The 23,515-nt window shown below is 37.0% G+C and overlaps 1 protein-coding gene across 1 annotated transcript in view; it reads left to right on the forward strand.

Moving 5' to 3' along the window:
* PDE3A (phosphodiesterase 3A) overlaps positions 1 to 23,515 on the forward strand; it is a 314,549-nt gene that overhangs the window by 245,494 nt on the left and 45,540 nt on the right. Inside the window, exons 3-5 of the mRNA XM_059402688.1 lie at positions 9,978 to 10,235; positions 12,167 to 12,321; positions 16,032 to 16,156. Of these exons, the coding sequence (XP_059258671.1) occupies positions 9,978 to 10,235; positions 12,167 to 12,321; positions 16,032 to 16,156 (538 nt within the window). The remainder of the gene's footprint in view (positions 1 to 9,977; positions 10,236 to 12,166; positions 12,322 to 16,031; positions 16,157 to 23,515) is intronic.

Consider the following 23,515-nt stretch of genomic DNA (forward strand, 5'->3'; position numbering starts at 1 on the left):
GAAATCAGTTTGGTGAAAGGCCGTGTATGTTTTCCTCCTACTGTACGCATGTATTATCTTAAGGGGAAAATCCAAATGTAAACTCATATTCCCTACCAGAAAATTAAAATAAGCAAACATCTGCTTCCTTAGGATGGCATTTAGCCAGAGTCCAGCCTACAATGAGTTACTGCAAAATTTTCACATGATTTCATTTTTTAAAAATTTCCCAACCAACTTGAAGTCTAAAATTATAAATGGATCCTATGAAAGTATAAACACATATGCAATTTTGCTGGCTTGGAGGTCAGAACCAGTAATACACCAAAGACCATTTATCAATCCAGCTCACCTTCTAAGTGAATTTAGTACATTGGAGACCAAGCTGCTACTCCCTGGTACCACAGCCAGCCTCTCAGAGAAATATGTGGAGTGTTGGGGTGGCAAAGTGTGCTTTAGGGATGTGGGAGACCCCTCCCAAAAACCCAGCAGGCATCTTTTCCCAGCATTGAGGACCAAAGTTGGGTAAGAACCCGGCCGAGTGACTTGTTCCTTTTATGTGTCATTCCTTACACTGTTTATTCCTCTTTTCTCCCAACTCCCTCTTCACCCTGAGAATATTCTTCCCATGCTATGTTTGCCTCCCAGGGTGCCTCCCAGGATGACTAAATAGAAAGGAAGGGGAGGGGGGAACAACTTCCAACAATGGAGCTAAGATGCCTGCTTTTAGAATTCCTTTCACATACTGTGTTGTAAATTATACCAGTGCAATCAACCATATTAACTGAAACCAGGACTTTTGTACAATTACTTTCTGAGAGCCAAAAATTAATCTCAGAAGTCTTATAGTATATGGGAGGAGGGAGTGTGAGCTTTAGCTTTACCTAGAATAAGAAGTGAAAGTATTTGGGTTTGTGTTGTGGTGATTTGGTTTTGTTGATGAAGAAATGCTGTGTCTATGATGCATTCATTTGTGAACAAACTCCTGGCCCAGTTTATAAGGAAGACAAACACACGTGCATGTGCAGCCTTTACCACACAGTTTTTTTCAGTGCAGTAATAATAATGGTGGTAATATATAATATTTATCTAACATGCCCTGTGGGCCAAGCACCTCTGCTGAGGTCTTTATGTGCTGGACTTCATTTACTCATCAACAATACTATACAGTCAATATTATTATTACCCCTTGCTCAGAGATAAGAAAATGAATAAGGAAGATATATGAATTTTTTGAAAATCTCAGCAGATCCAACATTTGGATACTGGCAGACCAACTCTAGGTCCTCTGCTCTCAAAGGCACCAAGTACTAATTCATAAAATAAATATTTGGTATTGATGAATGAGTACAACTTCCTCTCTTTTTATCCCAGGTCTTTGTAACTTTGCTTTCCAACTTCTCCTATAGACAGACTTCTGTATTACATATACGATGAAGAAAGGCACATGTTCATTTTCGCACCCTGTGTGCTAATTCATAAACCAAACTTTATTTTCTCCTCTGGATTCAGGGGTGGTAATGAATAGCTATGATGTAACTATTTATTATAAATGGTTCCTTTCACTGAAGGACTTTCAAGTGAAGGGTGTTGGGTTTAAAATGGTGTGGAGCTCTCTTAACAGAACCAGGGCTGTTGTTGGTCTGTCATTTTTTAAAAAGTTTTAAAGCAGAGAATTCTACAACTTCGACCTGTATTTTACCTCTCATAATATATCTTAACTTACTGCATAGAAATATGCAGGCTTTCACAAATCTTTTGGATGAGGAGCCAAGAATGTTTCTCTTTGAGCACGTGTTCACCATATCAGTTGGAATGGAAAGTTCTCTTTCTTCTATGTACCACATGGTACTTCATTGTACACAACTGCTAGTTTCAAATTATTTCTCGCTGGAAGTGACTTAGGTACTTGAAAGCATTTTGAGTTCAAATGATAACCAATGATAGGTTATCATTTTCCTTTGCATGTTTACAGTCATACCTCCCCTACCTAATTTAACAGAAATCGATATTAGGACCTCACTTTGATGAAATGTATTTATGAAGTCTTTAAAGCTATTCAACTTTGTCTTTAAAGCAACTTTTTGGTTTCTTACTCATGTTATCACTGGTTTATGGATATTATATTAGCCTAGGTAATTTATAGTGACAAAATACAACTGGCCTGAACAGATGCGGGACCAAAGGAAACTGATATTTGGCAAATGTACAGCTCAACTCTTGGGAGAAGAATTATGTAAAAGTTCCAGGGAATAGCCTTTACCCCCCACCCCCCCCACCCCCACCCCCGATTGCTCAATGCATTTTAATGTAGAAAGGAGACAGCATCAGTGACTCAATCATAAGTTAAAGGTAGCAATGTGAAACAAAGAATTTTCTGTCTACATAATACTTTTTAAATTGTCTTTAAAAATTTTAAATGCTGCTAATGCCAGGAAATAAGTTCTAAAATCATTTCCTTCCTTCTTCTTTGATGTATGTGTTTATGTGTAGATGCAAAATGCTTTAGATTTATAGAATTGAAAAGGATCTTAGGAAGATCTAAGCCAGTTCTCTGATTTTGCAAGTGGGAGGAGCCTGTGTACCCCCAATGGATACAATATTGCCTAGAGTAAACCTTTGATTAGTTTTGGAAATCTTGCTGAGTTAAAATATTAAACAACATGGCGGTCTGATTCAAGGCATACAGCATCTCAACTAGGTTATGTAGGTAATTGCCTTGATTCTGGTTCTTTGGCATTTGTAACCTATCTTTGGGTTTTATGTAGAGTTATGAAGAGAGATTTTTATACTGCTTCTAATTCTTCTTTTTTTCCCCAGTCAAAACAAATTAATCTCCAAAGCAAATGACTCATCAGATGATTCACTAATTCACTGACTCAGAAGACTTGAGAGTTATTATGTATCTTCCAGTTCTAAGCAAGGATGTATGCTTAGTTACAGGGATGAAATTTGATTAAATTATCAGTTTAATTTGATTAAGTTATCAGTTTACTCTTTGCTTCAAAATATGTAGGAGGAAGAACTATTCACTTCTATACCTTCTGTTGGAGGGAATTGGTGCTGCCTCCAACAGAATTCATCAGGAATTAGATGCATTACCGTCGCTCCATTTCCTATACCAGATAGCCGCCCTGATCATTTTGAACAGCAAATTGTTGTTGACCTCAGTGTTCCCTGTCCCTTTCTGATTTTTCCTGTGGGCAGCTTCTCATTCTTTAAATGAAATGGTGTTTGTTGGCTTCTTTGTTTTCATTCACCTTGTTCCTATGGTTATTTCCTAAAACTCTTCAACAATTATTCCTTTTAGAAATTCCCCATTTCTGAATAATATTTTTACAGAAACCCAAACACAGTGCTACACTAAATAATCTGGTATGCTACTTAAAGATATATAATTTTATTTTACATACATGCTGTGAGTTATTTGATCACATGAATTCATTTGTTGGAATTTTTCAAAATTTGCCTCTTAGGGTAATTTTAGAAACTTGGGTGCCCTGCATGGAGGGCATATCCTTTGTGACTGCTGTACGTATGCAGAGCTCTCCCTTTTATCATGCTAATAGTGTGATTTCAGAGTTTTAGTGCAGCAGTTGTAAGAGTGAAAACAAATTTCCTATAATTGAATTGTTAATACATGCCTATTCTAGGAGTTATGTTTAATGGTGTGTTTGTTGTTGTTTCTTTAACTTCTTATGTATAATTCCAGATTTTCCTGGCCTTTGGTTTATGATGCATAAAGTAACTTTGAAGCAATTAGATCATATTATATACCAAAGCATCTATGTATTCACATCCTGGAGTAAAGTAAAGTGGAGTAAAATAGACTGGACAGAGATAACAGGGACAAGGGAAAATATTTTAAAAACTGGGTGCTTTGAAAAGTGGTGGATTTACCAGGAAAATCAGCTATTTTTACTTTAACATATAAAACCACACTTTCCTCGGCTGTTTATCAGACTTAAATTCTGGATTTTCTTTTTAAAGGTGGTGATCCAAATCTAGTTCTCATTTAAATAATGTCCAGGGAATTACACTTGCATCTTCTTAAATGTTATATATAACTATTCCTATCATAAGGAGAACTTGGAAAGTAGAATGTCTGATATTGCTTGGTCACTTAAAAAAAAAATTGTTTTATCTCTACCATAAAAAGACTCAACTGGTTTTATACTTCCCTACTGCACTCAAAGATGATTTCAGGCTGTTAACTTAAGACTTTCCTTTTAAAGTAGCTTTCATATAAACTTAACCTTTACTATTTATTAACACGAAGATTTCACCAGTTAAATGGAATATTTCTGAGTATTTATTGGTATACCTAGAAATTTAGTTACATTATTTTCAAAGTTGGATAGGGTATGGCAATACCCTCTGTGTGAGTCACTCTTTTTCATATTTTGTATCATCAGACGAAAAAAACTACCATCAACCAAAGCCCTTCTCTCCTAAAATTCCTTAATAGTTATTCCTTGGACTCTTCCGTGTCTTTATAACTTGCCTTCTGCTTATTGAAAGAGAGGCCCATCTGTCATGTGTGGTTAGTCTTGGCAATTTTGTGGCAAGCAAATCTGATTGTTGGTTTTAGATTTTATGCCTCATTGAAACCTTTAGTTACTTGAACGAAAAAGTGGTGGTAACTTCTATGTGTGATGCAACTTTTGACTGTTGTACAGTTCTATTTTTGAATCAGAAAACTGGTGTAGCAAAGACCTGATTTCATTCCTGTATTAAATATACTTCATTAAAGTATACTTTTTCAAGAGTAAAAATGACCACTTTGGTTTCTTAGCCAATTCCAGCATGTATCATGTACTTCTCACTGGCATGAATATTGCTTTGTTTTTGCTTGAAGACCCTTGCTTTGACCAAAGCTATGGCATAAAAGGCATTAAAAACATAATGAATGTCTTTTCTAAATTCTTATCTAATGCTAACAATGGCTTAGGAGAATGAGTTCAGTTCTATTTGCATTTTAAAGTTACCTTAGAATTTTTAAGTTATTTTTTAGTATATCAGAAATGTATCTAGTACTTAAAAAGAAAATACATTACTAAAAAGTCATAAAATTAGAGAATTATAAAAAAAGAACTTATTCTCTCACCAATGGTTCATTAAAAATTATAATTCGAGTTACCAGTGAACATGCTCTACTTTTTCTTCAGGTTTGTAAATTTTGTTTAGTGAGAACATTTTGAGAAAAGCTCTTTAATTATTAATTACTGGAACATAAACTGTTAATTTCACTGTCAGAAAGTCTGAAAATATTATGTCCTAAAACAGTTTGACTTAAATTTTCATTTTTTATTTCCTTTAAAGGGAAATAGTGTAGTGACTTTTGATTTTAAGTTTATTAGAAAAGCATGGATAGGTGGGATGCCTGGGTGGCTCAGTTGGTTGGGCAGCTGCCTTCGGCTCAGGTCATGATCCCAGCGTCCTGGGATCAAGTCCCGCATCGGGCTCCTTGCTCCACGGGGAGCCTGCTTCTCCCTCTGACTCTGCCTTCCACTCTGCCTGTGCTCGCTCTCTCTCTCTCTCTCTGACAAATAAATAAATAAAATCTTAAAAAAAAAAAAGAAACGAAAAGCATGGATAGGTATAAATATTATTCTTTCAGAAGGTCATGCTGAGTGAGTTTTTTAGAAGCATCATAATTAGGGGTACAGTTGAAAATACGTGTTTCCGAAAGGGAATGTTAATTTACTTTGGTGGCATATCTTATGAATGTTTTTGAAGTTGACAGTGTAGGTGCATATGTGAAGGATGCATGATTATGTATCCTAAAACTATTAACATTACTCTTGAATTTTTATGTGGTCCGTCATGTGTATTTAGGCATCCAAACAGAAGAGCATGGCACAGTGAGTACCTAAAGCATTAAATAATTACAGATAGATATATTTAGGAACATCAGATTAAAAAGTTCAACATATATTTTGGAGTACTGGTTTAGCTCCTAAGCTCTAGAACCAGAGTATTTGTTTACAGTCTGATGATGCATGTCCCAGCTATCTGATCAGGGTTCTGGCAAGTTCTCTTTTACTAATAAAAATGAAGTTAGTAAATGAAGTACTTTGCAGACTTGTGTTGAGCAAATGTAACCTGCCACTATGATTATGATGGTTACTATTATTATTCCATAATAATACATATTATGGAATAATAATATATGACATAACTGCTCTATGTCATAAATTTATCCATTACTTATAGTTGGTCCAGGATTACATATCTTCATGTATGCTGGATGTTTTCATAATTTTTATATTTTTCTGATTATAAAAAATAATACATACTCGCTTTTTTGATGACATTTTTCCCCACCAGTGAATAATGATGTATTTTTTTCAAGTAAGTATTTATAGATCTACCCAAATCTTATAAAAAAAACTATATACCACCTCATTGTTATACTACAACTTTATTTGTATCATTTTTTTCTATCAATATGCATTTATGGCTGCATTCTCTGGTTGTTGTTAGAGAGATATTGTATCACTTTATGCCTTTGTCCTCGTATTTTTACATCTTTGGAGTTTTTCTTTAGACGTCTGTCAACCTTGTTTTCCTGGATCATAAAATATATACATTTAAGTGACAAATTGATAGATTCAGCAAAATGCCCTTCCACAAACACTGGGTTGTTTTGACTCACTGTTCACTTGCCCAAACTATAACTAATACTCGGTGGTCTCAGTCCTTTGTTATTTTGTCACTTCGATGAGTAAAAGTTTTCATTATGTTAATTTGTATTTTAAATATTAGGCAGACAAGTAAATTTATACATTTGATTATTTACATTGTGTTTGGGTTATTTGGTTATTCCTTTTACCAAAATTTGTCTTTTATTGATTTTTTTTTTTAGAAGCTCTTCATTTGGATAGGTTTTGTCTTCTCTGTGTGGCAAATACTTTCTCGTTGCTTTTTCTGTTTGCTTATGGTATATTTGCTTACATAGAAGCTTATGTCTTTAGATCTGCCAAACTGTCATATATTTCACTGACAGTTTATGAATTCATATTTTTTAAAATTTAATTTTTTTTTTTTTAGTGTTCTAAGATTCATTGTTTATGCACAATACCTAGTGCTCCATGCAATACATACCTTCCTTAATACCCACCACCAGGCTTATCCTTCCCCTGCACCCCTCCCCTCCAAAACTCTTAGTTTGTTTCTCAGAATCCATAATCTTTCATGGTTTGTCTCCCCCTCCGATTCTCCACAGCTCACTTCTCCTCATGTTCCTCACGTTATTCCTTATGCACCCCAAGTAAGTGAAACCATATGATAACTGACTTTCTCTGCTTGGCTTATTTTGCTCACATAATCTCGTCCAGTCCTGTCCATGTTGATACAAAAGTTGGGTAGTCATTCTTTCTGATGTAGGTATAATATTCCATGGTATATATAAACCATATCTTCTTTTTTTTTAAAGATTTTTATTTATTTATGTGAGAGAGGCATCGCAAGTAGGCAGAGAGGCAGGTAGAGAGGGGGAAGCGGGCTCTAGGATACGAACACTTGTTCCATTCCCCAGATTAGGGAAATTTTTATTCAGAATTTGATCAACTATATCTTCTAGTCTCCTTTTTTTCTCTGTCCCCTCAGAGATTCCAATAATTCTGATGTGGGAAGACTTCATGGCATCATTTATTTCACTAATTCTGTTTTCATGGCTTCTAAGCTGTTTGTTCCAGGCCTCTGCCTGATCCTTATTTTCTATGAGTCTGTCTTTTAGATCACTAATTTGATCTTCTGCCTCGGTTACCCTAACTGTTGAGAGTATTTAGATTAGATTGGATCTCACTGATAGCATTTTTTTAGTACTGCCAGATCAGCCCTCACTTCTACCCTTAAAGAGTCTATGTTGCCCCTAGTGGTCTTCTTCAACCTAGTCGTTGCCTGGATAATTGTTACCATGAATTCCCTTTCCAACATACTGTTTATGTCCATATCCAATACTTCTGTGGCAGAGAGCACAGTCTCTGAATTTTTCCTTTGTTGGGTGTTCCTCCTCCTAGTCATTTTGGTGAGAGGTGGTTGAGGGGATATATAGCCGAATATGTCAGCCGCGATCTAGGCAAGGTGCTCCCTTTCGAATGTATACAGCATTGCATTTGGTCCTTCCAGCAAGTCCACAAAGTAATGTTGGTGTTATTTTCTCAGGGAAAAAACAAAGAACTGGGCATGGGAAAATCAAAGAGTCATCAAATAATCAGGATCTGTTTGAGAGAATCTTCCTGAGAAAGTGAGGAGACCCTCAAGTTTGAAGTCACATTATTTTTTAACATTCCAGCATTATAACTTAAGCCCTGCTCTTTCTTTTAATAAACTTATAATCATATATGTTTAAATTTTCATCTCTCTGAAGTTTATCTTTAAGTCTGTTGTGAAAAAATGACTAAATTTTTCTTCCAAATACATAGCCAAGCTTTTAATAGTCTTTTATTGAAAAACTCCAGAATTACAATTTTTATACTCTTATCAGTATTGAGCACTTAAAGTTGCCAGCACAGTATTGAGTGCTTTACGCTTATTATCCCTGTTCTTAGAATTACCTTCTGAAGCTGGTGCTATGACTGTATCTACTTTATAGATGCAGAAATCCCCGCACGGGATCTTAGTGACTTGCCGGAGATCATGCAGCTGGAAAGTGGTAGGGTTAGGAGTCAGAATTTAGACGTAAGTAGCCTAGCTCCAGAAGTTGCACCCTGATTGCTAACTGCATTGTGGAGTTATGTGGGTTCCTTGTGCCTCTTCCTGTGGCAACTTCCAGTATTCGTGGTCTTCTGTATGCGGTCTTGAAGCTTCATCTACCTTCTTGGCCTTGTCTCTGCCCATACTCTCCCTTGCTGTCATGCCTTCCTGCTGGCATTCTGGCTCGAGCAGTAGAGTGGGGAACAATCCTGCCCTCTGTTTTTTATGCTTTCCTTTCTTCAGCAAAGAGAGTGTAAGGACTCTTGGTCTGATGGGCATTTTAGAAAATAGGATAGAGGTACCACAGGATACCAGAACTAAAATTACTGTTCTTACGAACAACAAGAAGAGGGATAACATGTGAATCTGATCAAAAGCCAAAGGCTTTTGGGGCCTGTTACATTAATTAAGTAACTTCCATGGGGCACCTGGGTGCCTCGGTCAGTTAAGCATCTGCCTTTGGCTCAAGTAATGATATCAGGGTCCTGGGACCAAGCCCCACATTGGGCTTCCTGCTCAGCAGGGAGTCTGCTTCTCCCTCTCCTTCTGCCCCTCCCCTCTTCGTGTGTGTGCGCTTTCTCTCTCTCTCTCTCTCTCAGGTGAATAAATAAAATCTTAAAAAAAAAAATACCATATACCAGGCTTAACTGTCACATTAAAATATTACTAAAATTAAAAGTTTGCAGTATACTAATTTTATTTTTAGAATGAAATTTCTAAATAACATGCATTAAAATACTGAGCTCTTTACAAGGAATGGCTGATAGGAAGTTTTTTCCAATTCACTGAAACTTCTTGCTTTTTTTTTTCTTTTTTTAAGATTTATTTATTTTAGAATGAAGGAGGGGGAGAGAGTGTGAGGGGTGGGAGGAGCAGAGGGAGAGGGAGAGAGAATCTCAAGCAGACTCCCTGCTGAGCACAGAGCCAAATGCAGGGTTGGATCCCAGGACCCTGAGATCACAACCTGAGCTGAAACCAAGATTCGGACTGACTGACTGAGCTGCCCAGGCACCTCAACTTTTTGCCTTTTAAAAGCTAGTGTTTATCTTTTTAATTTCTTCAAATATGCCCCGCCCCTCCCAAAGTTACAACATTAAAAAACATGCTATGACTGCCAAAATGGCAAAAGCCATGGCAAATTTTGGCAAAATTTGAAACAGAAATGGGATTTGAATGTTCCTTTACTGCAACTTGAAAGAGTTAGTCAGCCCATTTTTTGGAAAAAGCCCCCTTTTAGTGTGTGCACCTTCAGCTTCAGGCCTTTTCTCACTTGAGTGTTAATCTGTTTGGTGTCTCAGTCCTCAGGAACCAGTATTACTGTGGATATTGCCGTGATGGGGGAGGCTCACGGCCTCATTACTGACCTCCTGGCAGACCCTTCACTGCCCCCCAACGTGTGCACATCCTTGAGGGCAGTGAGCAACCTGCTCAGCACCCAGCTCACCTTCCAGGCTATTCACAAGCCCCGCATGAATCCTGCTGTTTCCTTCAGTGACAATTACACCTGTTCTGATTCTGAGGAAAGCTCTGAAAAAGACAAGCTGGCTATTCCCAAGGTAAGTGTGAATGACCTATCCCTAGAAAGGTTAAACGTCTTCTTTTGCCTTCTAGGTCTGTTTCTTGTCATCCCCAGATCCAGATTCATCTCAGTGACTCAGTGAAGATATGTTGATTGTGGACATCAATGTAATAAAAATTTAAACATAAAGACTTGTGTCCTGATACCTTATAGCTTTCTATAAATGAAAGTTTTACTTTTTTTCTTTTTTCTTTTTTTTTTTTTTTAATTTAAATTCAGACTCTGAAGAAGTTTTTACTTCCATATGCCAGACTCTGTTTTGTGAGACAGGAATGTAGCCATGAGGGTTGGAGACAGGCAAAAGTCCCTGCTCCCTCTCATGTGGTTCTATTTAAAATCCCTTGCCCTCGAAAACCCCAAGATCGGCTGCTCATGATTCCTTTGTGTGATAACGTTCACAGTATCCTCCTGGGTTTCCCAAATCCAAGACGTTTTGAACGCAAACTGTTTTAATTGATTTTGGATGACTTCAAGTAAAAGATGGCCTTAGTGATTTGTAAATCCCTTCTTTTTATGTGTAAGATGTAAGAGTATTACAAATGTAAGCTGTAGGAAATGGGATCTTACAACCAGCTTAGACCTTGCGTTAGTTGAAAATGGGTTATTTTAAAGACTGAAAAAATCAGAATTTAAGTCCTTTCCAGCATGTCTTGCATGGTTATGTGTTTGGTAAACAGGCATCTGTCCTCTCAGGCTGGTGGTCAGTCAGGAGCACCCATGACTTAGCTTTTGTGAGTCTCTTGTCTCAGGAATGTGTGTTGCACACAATTTAGTCAATTAGGTATTTACATAATTTTCTTGGAACATCTTCTCTGGGAAAGGTATGGCTAAGCATGATGTGACAGTCAAGGAATAGAGATTAACTGATTCCTTTCAGTGTCAGAATAGACATGAAGTTAGTGAGATTTTTAGGCATCAGTCCTGGTATTTACAGGGCTTGACCTTTTCTCTTCCTTTTGAATTACCTTCAAAGATACATATTCAGATCTTTAAGAAATATGGGAAACTAGTATCTGAGCTATTCTTGAATCTCAAGGTGCCATATACCTCTCAAAAGCTTTTGTTACCTTCAGGAAACCAGGATTCATCTTTGAAGAGAATGACTCAATGATTGGTCTCTTGGGGGTAACTAGTAACAATTAAAAATGGGTCAAGCTTCTACCTATTAGTACTATATTGTTGTAGTTGTATTAGAAGACTACCTTCCTTTTAATTTTTAAGTTGAAGGCCCTCTTCAGAGTGCTGGTACTTATCCTGGTAAGCTCAGACTCTTGCCTCCCTGCCATTGATGCCACATACCCTGTTTAGGATATCACAGGAGAAGTAGTTATGAGAGGGTTGCAGGTCAACTGACAGACTCTTCTGTTGGTACTGATGGTATTACCCTTATGCCTGATGTCTAAGTCATGCTAGTCCCAAGAAAAGTGGTGCGTTTTGTGAGTTATGCTCTTACCTTCAGCTCCGGGCTTTTGCAAGTCAAGAAATTAAAATGAAATTAATAAACACTTTGGTGTGGAGACTGTCTTGCTAGAAGGTAAAAATTAATCCATGCCCCAAACAAATGACTTTTGAGAAAAAGGCTTTTGCCCAAAATAACTAATACAATATATGATAAGTGTGTATATCCTATTGCACTGAGGTAACTGTAAAGTTTTCCCAAAGGTAAATGACTCTCATTCCTATAATTCCACATTACAATCAGCATTTAAATAAAGATCCCCAAACATTAATTTTATAATATTCATTCTTTTATTGAATTCCTGAGCTCCCAGTTTTTAGATAGGTAACATTCAGCCACTGTAGTTTAATAAAGTCACTTCCAATTAAAAACCCATTTTCTCCCATTGTATTATATAGAAGTCAGTGATCAAAAATATGCTTGGTAATAAAATCACTCCTTCTTTCTAGCGCCTGAGGAGGAATTTGCCTCCTGGTTTGTTGAGACGAGTTTCGTCGACTTGGACAACCACCACCTCAGCCACAGGCCTCCCCACTTTGGAGCCTGCGCCTGTACGGAGGGACCGGAGTGCTAGCATCAAACTGCAGGAAGCATCTCCATCAAGGTTAGGCAATGCTCCTGTTGGTTTCACATCTCTTAGAGAAGTTATGTAAATAAATTCCTTTATAAAGGAATTACATACATAAATTCCTTTATAAAGGTATTACATTCATAAATTCCATTATAAAGGAATTACATACATAAATTCCTTTATGTATATAAATCCCTTTATAAAAGAATTGTAAATTACAGAAGAAGAGTGGCCCAACAATTTATGTTTGGCTGGAGGCCAGCTTTGAAAATGAAGGTATATGGTTTAAATGCAAAGGACTCTACAGATTAACATCAGATAATAGGCTTAAATTGTATTGCTTGGTCTTAAATATAAATGGGAACAGTGACTTGAGGTAATGCCTGCCAGTGTGACAGGAAGGGAAGAGGGAGCAAGCTCAGAGTAGTGGTAAGCTAGATTTTGCCTAGCCTGAGATTGATACTGAGATTCTGAAATCGGAAGCATCCAACCTGACATTTGTAAATTGCTGTTAGAGTTTCCCCAGCCCACCAGACCTGTTATCCTAGCATTATATGAAAGGCAAAAGATCAGATCAGAAGGTAGATCATTATCCTAAGAGCGCCTGTATGTTCAAACATTTGGTAATCTAAAGTTTAGTTAGACAGAGCACAAACTGGTAGCTGCCAGAAACAGGTGGGGGAGGGGGGTGGAGTGTGCCAGATGGGTAAAGGGGATTAAAAGGTACAAACTTTCAGCTTTAAATAATTATCATGAGGATATAACATCAGCATGGTAACTATAGTTAATAATATAATAATAATAATAATAATACAGCATTATTTTATATTATCACCATGCTGTATCGCACATTTGAAAGTTGCTAAGAGTAATCTTAAAAGTCCCCATCACCAGAAAAAAATTTTTGTTAACTGTGGGGTGATGAATGCTAACTAGACTTATTTTGTGATTACTTCATAATATGTACAAATATCGAATCCCTATATTGTACACCTGAAACTAACATATAAATTATATCTCCATTTAAAAATAGAACAAACTTTATTTAGCATATTAATTACAATTTTACAAAATGATTTCAAAGCCAGAATTACCAAAGCTAAAGGAAAGGTCATGTTAAGATCTAGAAAGACTTTTGAAGAAAACAATATTGTGTTTGTCCTTTTCTGTTTAGAATAAAAAGAGCATGCTTTATATGAATTTTGAGAACATTTCCTATATGATTTTAGGTTTTTGAACGTTTGCATCAGTTTTATTAATGACCCTGAAGAAAATGACTGAAAAATAAACCATATCGTTGTTGAACTCCATGATGGCAGTATTACAAGTGGTTTTCTCCTGAACTTGGACTTGAATAGAAATAAAGCACCATTTGAGATTGATTTAAACCCAAGCATGCGTTTAATGACTGCTAACTTTTCTTTGTCATTTAAAAATATGTATAACTGGTGTCTTCCATAATAACATTGATAGGCTAATGAACCTCTAGAATCAGAAGGAAACTCAAATGATTCTTTCTTTAACATATCAGTGTAATTCCACTCCAACTGATTACCTGGGTTTTCGCAAAACTTCAAATGCTACCACAGGAGGAGGTTACCTAATTTGTTTTGTGGACATTTCCTGAAGGTCAAATTATAGGTCCTTAGGGATATTTTCCTCTGAAAATATTGGCTGTGGTCAGTGTCTACAGCAGTGAATACTTAGAGGTGATAGTGGATCCTCATTACATGTTTGTTCCTTAAGAAAATGAATTTTGTTCTCAGTATATATCTTTAGAGAGGCTGTTTTACCAACACACCTTGCCAAGATTTCTGTCATAGAATATAGTTAGTGCTCCATGATTTTCTTAAAATACAGTGACTCTGCAAAAAAATCCATTTGTGCCTAAATGTCTCCTTTCTTTCTGTAATGGTTTGTTACTTCTGGTCAAATTTCATTTCTCATACTTTTTTCTTCTTAGTTAAATGACATTAGGGACTGTAATAGAAATTATCATGAGGAGAGTTTCAAGAACTTTTATGAGCTTAACTCCCAGGGATCCTGTCATCCTGCTTGATGAAATAAATACTCATAATCAAGTATTTTCAAAATAGATATGGAAGAGCATCTAACCCCACTCATTTTCTTTGTCCAAGAAATACAGCTGTCTTGCCTGAGTATACATTTTTCCCCTGTCTGATTTAACTATTCCCTTATCTCACAGTCCTATAAATGTCCTAGTTACAAAATCTGAAAATGATGCAAATTTTCACCATTATGAAGAAATGAAATTCATTCTGAAGAGATTTGGAGGGAAAACCATATGTAAGTGGCAATAGTACCACCATTAAATACAGCTGGTTTTGGTTGACTCCTTAATCATGGGGAAAACAGTGGAAAGGTAGCCACAGATTGTCTCCAGCCCTGAGTGTAAACCAAAGTTAAAACTTAGGAGACTGATTGGTAACACTATTAGTTGATTTCAAAACTGATTAGAGGTTTAGCTCTTGTAGTCTCTTTCTCCTTCAACCCTTTTGTTTCTTTCTTTCGTCCTGTGTGTCTTTCTGTTGAGGACTTTGAGGACTGCAGTGATCAAAAGAACAAGAGTGGGAATTGAAAATTAGGCACAGTCCTCAGCTTACGTGCCCTTTAGTATTTAGCTGGCTGATTGACTCCTGGGTAGTTTTAACTACAGCCACGTAGAAAGGACACTAGACTAAGGATCAGAAGGACCTTGGCCCTGCCATTTGGAGATGTATGTCCTGAGAAGCAGGTCCTTGTCTGAGCCTCTGAACCTGCTGCAAGGAATCCTTAGGAGAGGGGAACTGTGGCACAGTGGAGAGGTAGAAGCATACCAGTGGGTGCTTCAAAAAAAAGGGGGGGGGGGGCTTGAGATAAATCAAAAAGTCTGAAATAAGTCATAATCTAGTCATTCCAACTCAGCTTTGGAACTGAGCCGTTTCTCTGTATAATAGGCAGAAAGGAAGATGTAAACTTGGTTGAAAAACAAACAACAAGCAAAAACTTAGGGGATCTGGTAAGACTTTTCAGACATAGGATGAAGTTGTTACCAGTAGAACTAAGATTATCATATCTACTTTTGTGGAAGGGGATTGAGATCTTCCACAGCAGATATATAGAAAATTTTCCCTTTTTCAGAATGAGGTGACCAAGTAAAGGTTTCCCTAAGCTACTTTTGGCTATAAACCTGAATTATTACATACATATTCATGAGATCTAAACAGGAATCCAAAAGGTGAAGGTCAATACAAAGCTGAAAACTGTTGCAATGATCACAGAAAGCAATATATTTTAAAACGCCAGGAAATTATAATGCACATATACATAATAAATAATAATAAATAGTAAAGAGTATAAAAGGAGCATCGTGGCATTCATAACTAATGTAGGTTCCCTGCATCTTAAATAATGCAATTATCAATGTTTAGAAGATCTAAGAGGAACATGATTACAGTAGTACAGTAAGAAGGGCCTGGTTCCTACTAACTGGATAAGTAGGAAAGTTCTTTCCTCTTTTATCAACCCAGTATGTTTGATGCCTCAATGTTGTCTCCCTGCAGCAGAAACTGAGCTCAGATAATGTATTATTTCATTTGGAAGTAAAGTGGTCCTGTCACTGAACCTAGACCATGACTCAGATTGGCAAGCCAATTATGGAAATGGTGACTGCATTCTAGCAAGATCTGTCCCGGTAATTGACGAATAATTTCTTCATTTTTCTTTCTTCTCTGTCTTCATAGTGCTGTTAGTCCCGATTCTTGGAATACCCCAGTGATGATGACCCTCACCAAAAGCAGATCCTTCACTTCAACCTATGCTGTTTCTGCAGCTAACCATGTAAACTCAAAAAAGCCAAATCGACCAGGTTAGTATTCTGTTGGGAGAAGAGTTCATACTCACTGAGTGTGCAGTCCTGGAGTTAACTCTTAAGTGGTGAAACAAGATTCTGAGAGTGCATATCCAGATGTGTTCGGTTTGACTGTTCTAAAGAGACAGAGCCTCAATAACCAATTAGCTCCTTAAATTTCCTCTTGATGGGATGATACAGATTCTTTCCAGGTTGCCATGCTAGATATCCTGTCTTGAACTTACTGGATGAGTAGGAAATCGGTGTCACCATGGAGGATAATCTCTGGAAGCATCATCTTATAATATAAAAGCTAATGATGTACTTCCCAAATTTCAGTTTTATTTTTAGCGTTTACTAAAATTATTTTTCAGGACTATGGTATTTATTGGCATTCAAAGGAATGCTTCATTTACTTTAGGTTTTATAATCTTTTCAAAGAAACTCTTTATGTTATATACACACACACACACACACACACACACACTTAAAGGAAAAGGTATTTAAATTTGGAGAAAATACTGTTCAGGATCTTTGAGAGCCCTTTGGAAGAGCCCACAAGTCAGCAACCAAAAGAACCACCAGTACAGTGGGCAGGAGGTTTTCTTTCCCCTAAAGGCTGTTACAGAATGAAATTGGAGGTGATTTCTCCCATCTGGGATCTGGAGTCTGACTACTGCATGGAGTTTTCTACCTCAGTGTCAGTGCCACCCATATACTTCTAAGCATCAGCTTCTCTCTTCCCTCTAGCATCCTTTATTCAACAAATATTTGTGAAGCAATCCCTATCTCAGACCCTGAACTAGTTTTGGGAATATGGCAGTGATTAAGCCAGACCCACTTCCTCCTTTCACAGAATCCTCACTTAACTCTAGTGGGGAATGCAAACAGGTCGGCGGCCATTACCATAAAGTATGTTAAAGACTGTAATGAGGAAGAGAGGAAAGACTTTTAAATAATGAAAGAGAAGAAAGATACAAGATCCGGCACACTAAGAGAAAGCTTGAGGAACTTAAGATTTTAAGTGAGTGGCAAAATTGGCAAGCATAAAGGGAGATGGAAACAGATATGCAGGTGAGGCCCAGAGATCTATGACAAAGAGTTTAGCTATCAAGATTAAGAGCAGGGGCGTCTGCATGGCTCAGTGTGTTAAAAGCTTCTACCTTCGGCTCAGGTCATGATCCCAGGGTCCTGGGCTTGAGACCCACACTGGTCTCTCTGCTCAGCAGGGAGCCTGCTTCCCTTCCTCTCTCTCTGCCTGCCTCTCTGCCTACTTGTGATCTCTGTCTGTCAAGTGAATACATAAAATCTTTAAAAAATAAAATAAGAGCAGTGAAGTTTCAGGTAGGAAAGTGAATGATTAAGATAAAGAATACTCCATTTAATCAGAATCTGTACTGACTCAAAACTGGAATATAGTTTTCGTCAGATTCTGTTTCCAGATTGCCCCCTCCTAGAATCTCACTTGAGAGTCTGGGGTATTTATTATGACTTCTTCTTGGAATGTTCTGACTTGAAGTTTTCATCTCTGATCTCTGTAGAAAACTCTAAAGAGATTTCCAGTAGCTTCCTGCTTATGTTCTTAATCTTCTGCCTTTATAGCAGCTTAAGAATTTTCCAAATGGCTCCAGGGAAAAAGCACCCGCTTCTCACTGGGCTGTTAGATATTCATGTTCCGGTGCCATGGCGGCAGTCCCAAACTCCAGTTTTCATGTCATTAGCCTCATGACATTGCTAAACGTTCTGCTGACTTTCTTCCCTAATAGCTGCATCCTTTGCCTAGATTCTTAACCTTTTGCTCCATGCTAATGGTCAGTAAATAATGCTGTGAAGGGAAGAATAGTTCCTAGGACTTTGGCTCACCCTTCTGGGGGTATCTTCTTTCTGTTCTCTCTGGGAACCTAGTCCCTCTTGTTTTGCCTTGAAAACTTTTTTTTTTCCTTTTAAATTCAATTTTTCTTTTTCTTCTTGAAGAAGCATGAATTTATTACAAACTACCACATCACAGCCAGAAACTCATCGCCTCAAAATGGCGACGAGTCTATGAGGGTTAGAGATGTGGTACTGATATTCATTCCACTGATATTTCAGGACATTACCTTAAAATATAAACTTTTCATTTTAAAAGAGGCACAACTCTTCTGTTGTTTCTCACATCTAAAAAAATTCAGTACTTTCCTTTCCCTTTGATCATTGACTTTATGTTGGTGACTGTTTCTTTGAGTCATTTAAGTGCTAACTTTGCTTAAATCTCTGTTTAGTGTGGGAAGACACTTCCTCCAGAAAGTATGATATTGTTAGGGTTGCATCATTGACAGACACCGTTAAAAATAATTTGGTTTGAGCGCCTGGGTGGCTTAGTGGGTTAAGCCTCTGCCTTCGGCTCAGATCATGATCTCAGGATCCTGGGATGGGAGACCCGCATCAGGCTCTCTGCTCGACAGGGAGGCTGCTTCGTCCTCTCTCTCTCTCTCTCTGCCTATTTGTGATCTCGCTCTGTCAAATAAATAAATAAAATCTTTAAAAAATAATAATAATAATTTGGTTTTCCAAAGACCTATCTGGTCTTCTGTGCTCTTTGGTGATGTTCCTTCAGCCTTATAACTTAGAAGTTATTAATGACCAGTAAGTAAGACTGTGCTTTCAGTCAGGGTCAAGAACAGAACAATGTGTGCAAATACATGTGTGCAGCCCTGAGGGCAAATGCAGGTTACCTCAGTAATTTGGAGGCTCATCTGAGACTCCACTGAAGTGGAGGAAATGAATTTGAGCATTCCACATTAAATGTGAGACTTTAAAGGGTCACTAATGTGGTCCTAGGTCAGTAGGTCAGTAGAACCCTTATCTCTCTACAAAAAATACATGCAAATAATTTTGGAAGAAAGCATCACCAGTTAAGGGCCATGAAACTTTATATCAAGTTCGAACAAACTGAAGCTTGCAAGCAACATCACTAAACACACAAACTACCATGAGTTAGAAACAAACAACAAACAAAAGCAACTTTACAGATCTCTAAAAGGGTTGAGATATTTAAATGACAAAATATTTGCATATTTTAGAATTAAAATATGCAAATATTTAAAGAAAAATATGAGGTCATAAAAAGTAACAGCAATGAGAAAAGAAATGATTGCAGAGCAGCTAAATATAACTTTTGGAAATGTAATCAAGGAAATAGGATAGGTTAAATGGAATAATGGACTCCTAGAGGGAGGAATAGTAAACTGGGGAAGCAGAGAATGTGAAGAAATTATCCAGGATGTGGCATACATGAGAAACAGGAAGATGTAAAAGATTTTTAAAAATAGAAGACTATAAGAAATATCCAATGTAACATAATTATGTTTTAGTAGAGGATAGAGTATATAAACTCTGAGGAGAAACATAGTAAAGGGGAAAATAAAAAGAATTTACACATAGACACAAAATAGCAAAACTACACAATACCTAATATAATATATATGTATAAATATAATATATATTATATATATTACATATATATGTTAAATATAATATATATTATATTACAGTCTGGCAAAGATAAAGGAAATTTCAGGGAACACAGGTCATTCTGAGAGCAGAACTGTCTAAAGGGCATCAGAGCACACTAGAATCACTTTCTCAAAGTTCTGAGAGAATATAAGACTAAAATTGTATATCTAGTACAACTATTTCACAATAATATGGGAATGAACTAAGACATTTTCAGAAAATCAAAACTTTACCACCTGCCAAATCTTAACTGAAGGAGTTTATGGTGGATATATTTGAGAAAGAAAAGTAGTAGAAGAGAAGAGGTCTGAGACCTAGTATAAATTTGAAAACCATGAGTTTATCAGGAAAACATTATATGCATAAAGCGTTGTATAGGTATTTTTTTAATTTTTGCTTTTTTTTTTTTTTTTTTTTTTTTTTTTTAGAGAGAAAGAGAGTATGAGCAGGGGAGGGGCAGAGAGAGAGAGAGAGAGGGAGAGAATCTTAATCATGCCCAGTGTGGTAGACCCCAGTGTGGGGCTCAGTCTCATGACCTTGAGATTATGACCTGAGCCGAAAGCAAGAGTCAGACGCTAAACTGACTGAGCCATATAGGTGCCCTGGTATTGTTTTTTTTTTATTTTTAAGGGCAGAATTAAAATATTAGACAAAAATAATATGTAACTCAAGGGATGAAATACGAATTTAAATTTTCTATGTTCTTGTGTAGCTTGGAAAAAGGATTCAGTTGAGGAAACAGGCATAGAAAGTAACTTGCCCAAGCTCACGCAGTTAGTCCTGAATCCTTTCTTTTTTTTTTTTTTTTTTTTTTAAGATTTTATTTATTTATTTGAGAGAGAGAGAGACAGTGAGAGAGAACATGAGCGAAGAGAAGGTCAGAGAGAGAAGCAGACTCCCCGTGGACCTGGGAGCCCTATGCGGGACTTGATCCCGGGACTCCGGGATCATGACCTGAGCCGAAGGCAGTCAGTCGTCCAACCAACTGAGCCACCCAGGCGTCCCCTGAATCCTTTCTTTTGTTCGAATGATTTTATCTAGAAAAAGCTGAGGACAACAAACTGAAGTAACTTAAAATTAGGATTTTTTTGGTCCTTTCCTTGGGCAAGTACATGATAATGGAAGGTTTTGCTTTTGTGTCTCTCAGTTTCTTCATTTAAGTAAGATAACTTAAATTATTAAAATAATCAACGTGGTAAAGTCAAGAAGCTGAAAATTGTGCTTGTTGTGGCAGCACATATACTAAAATCGGTGTGCAAATGTTGTATACCTGAAAGTAACATGCATGTCAATTACATGTCAATTTAGAAAAAATCTGAAAATTATAGTTAGTGCATTCCCTGGAAATAACAGAGCAAGTGATGGAACCAAGTATGAAGAATAACCTCATTTTTCTGTGTCCTACTCTTCAATTCATAAACTATAGCCAAGAAGAAGGAACGAACTGTAAAAGAAAAAAAAATGTCTGTGTAACATACTCCAAGGTCAGATGATAGAAATTAGAATAGGCATGGTGAGAGCCTCACTCCATCCTTACCATTAAGTACATAAGGTATCCCCATCATGATTACTCGGGAGGGGATTTTGCATTGTGACCTATTTAGAGTGCTGTCACAGGAGAACTAAATGTTTATAAAATAACCTATACCCTATGCATGCTGAATTCAACTAAGCAACTCCCTGAAAGTCTGTTGGAAGGGAAAAAAAAGCCCATAAAGAATCAGAGTAGAAATTCTTATTTATTTGATAGACAGAAAGGGAGAGACATGTAGGCAGAGTAGAGGCAGAGGGAGAAGCAGGTTCCCTGCTGAGCACAGATACACCCCGCCCTCCCACTCCATGTAAGCCTTGATCCCAGGACTCTGGGATCATGACCTGAGCTGAAGGCAGATGCTTAACCCACTGAGCCACCCAGGTGCCCTGAAAAGAGCTGAAAGTCAGTTACAGTTCTTGATCAGATGGGCTCTGCTGTTCTGAAATCTTTGTTTTTCCAGCAGTGATGGTGTGTTGATGTTGATTGGGCTAAGTAAGTGTGCTGTGTCTTATGAGTTCTCTGTGCTGCCTCTGTGGAAGGGGCCAGGGAAAGCCTCTTTAAGTGGCAAAGAGTATAAGGAAGCAGAACCTAAATAAAGTGTGAAGGGAATTGGAGGAGGCGAAAGAAGCGATAGGCAAAAGAGGTAGGGGGATGCAAGTGTGGAGAATAAACATTGAGAGGTAAATAACCTGTTTCCAGGAGCTCATGAACTCTGTTCTTTGCACAAGTCAAGTAAAACAGTGTATCTTTTAGTTCAGTCAGCATTAATTTAAATTGTTGAAATAAACCCAATTATTATGCAATTGTAAATATAAAATATTGGGTAAAATCACATAGGAGTCCTTTGATTAAAGCATAAAAACAGGATATTTAAATATAATTTACATTTTTAATCTTGCCTTTTTATTATGAGCCCCTGACCAAGCAGAGCTGCCTTTGTAATTCTGCTTTTAAAATACCTTCAGTTCACACTTACTGCATTTGCTGTAGACCCTTCCCAGATTCTTTTAATTTTTATAAGATTCTTACAGTCCTCTTACAGTGAGTACAGATCTCTCTACACCTACGAGTTAGACAGGATTTTTCCTGCAGAAAATTTGAAATGAGAGAGAACTTTAATTATGGCACAGTGTATGTATGGGGGATGTTTTGCATTTCTTTTTGCATACGTAGATACATTGTCTGTTTGGAAAAATATTAGGGCTGTCCATTTTACTGAGGGCATAGAAAAGAGACATGCACTTATTACACATGCTGGTTCCTTTTTTCTTCAGTTAAAATTAAGCTGAGAGAGTTTTACAGAACAAAACAGATGGATTCACTTAAATAATTTTCCTCCAGTATTGTTTATCATCTCCCTTTAATTGTCCAAAGTTCCTAGTGTCTTGACACATTTTCTCATGCTCTCAAAAGCAAGGAATTAAAGACTGAATTATTCAAAGGATTTGGTATTTTAGAACTTTAAAGTTACATTTAAAAATTTTTTTATTTTTAAATGCTTTAAGTATTTTACATTAGGGCAGTTTGAGTCATTCAAAGATTTATATTTCATAAGCTATGTCTTTTTCCTAGAGTCTCTTAAAATTACTCAGATATAAAGTGATAAATAAAATTGAGAGAATATGTATTTATTTGAATCCTCCCCACCACGTGTGCATGTGTAAATGTGTGAATGTGCAACATGAAATCGGATGACACTCCAAAGCTCATAAAGTTAATCCTTCTAACTTTATACATGATTACATTTAAAACAACCTAGAATATGACTTGTTCTTGGAGGCTTGCTAAGAGGGCACTTCTCCCGTTTCCTTGGAATATCCTTTTCCTGCTTCTGATATCATTTTATTTGTAGTGTATCCTTTCTAGAAATAGAGTATTTGGTTATTTTCAGCACTTAAATCTCTCTTTCTACTTGAAGACTAACAACGTAAATATGTACCCATTTTCTGTAGCATTCCTAACACTTTCTCACTTAAAAACGTTTTTGCTTTTAAAGATTTTATTTATTTATTTGACACAGAGAGAGAGAGAGAGAGATCACAAGTAGGCAGAGAGGCAGGCAGAGAGATAGGGGGAAGCAGGCTCCCCGCTCAGCAGAGAGCCCGCTTTGGGGCTGGATCCCAGGACCCTGAGATCATGACCTGAGCCGAAGGCAGCGGCTTAACCCACTGAGCCACCAGGCGCCCCTCACATTTAAAAACTTTAAGATAATGTACACTGTAGTTTGGTTTGGGAAAAAGGGAATTTATATGCTTAGACCTTTATATTATAAAATTATATTATAATATTTTATATTATAAAATATCCCTGCTTCCTCCCCCCCAGTTTTATTGAGAAATGATTGATCT

The sequence above is a fragment of the Mustela nigripes genome, chromosome 6 (assembly GCF_022355385.1).
Source record: "Mustela nigripes isolate SB6536 chromosome 6, MUSNIG.SB6536, whole genome shotgun sequence".
NCBI lineage: Eukaryota > Metazoa > Chordata > Mammalia > Carnivora > Mustelidae > Mustela > Mustela nigripes.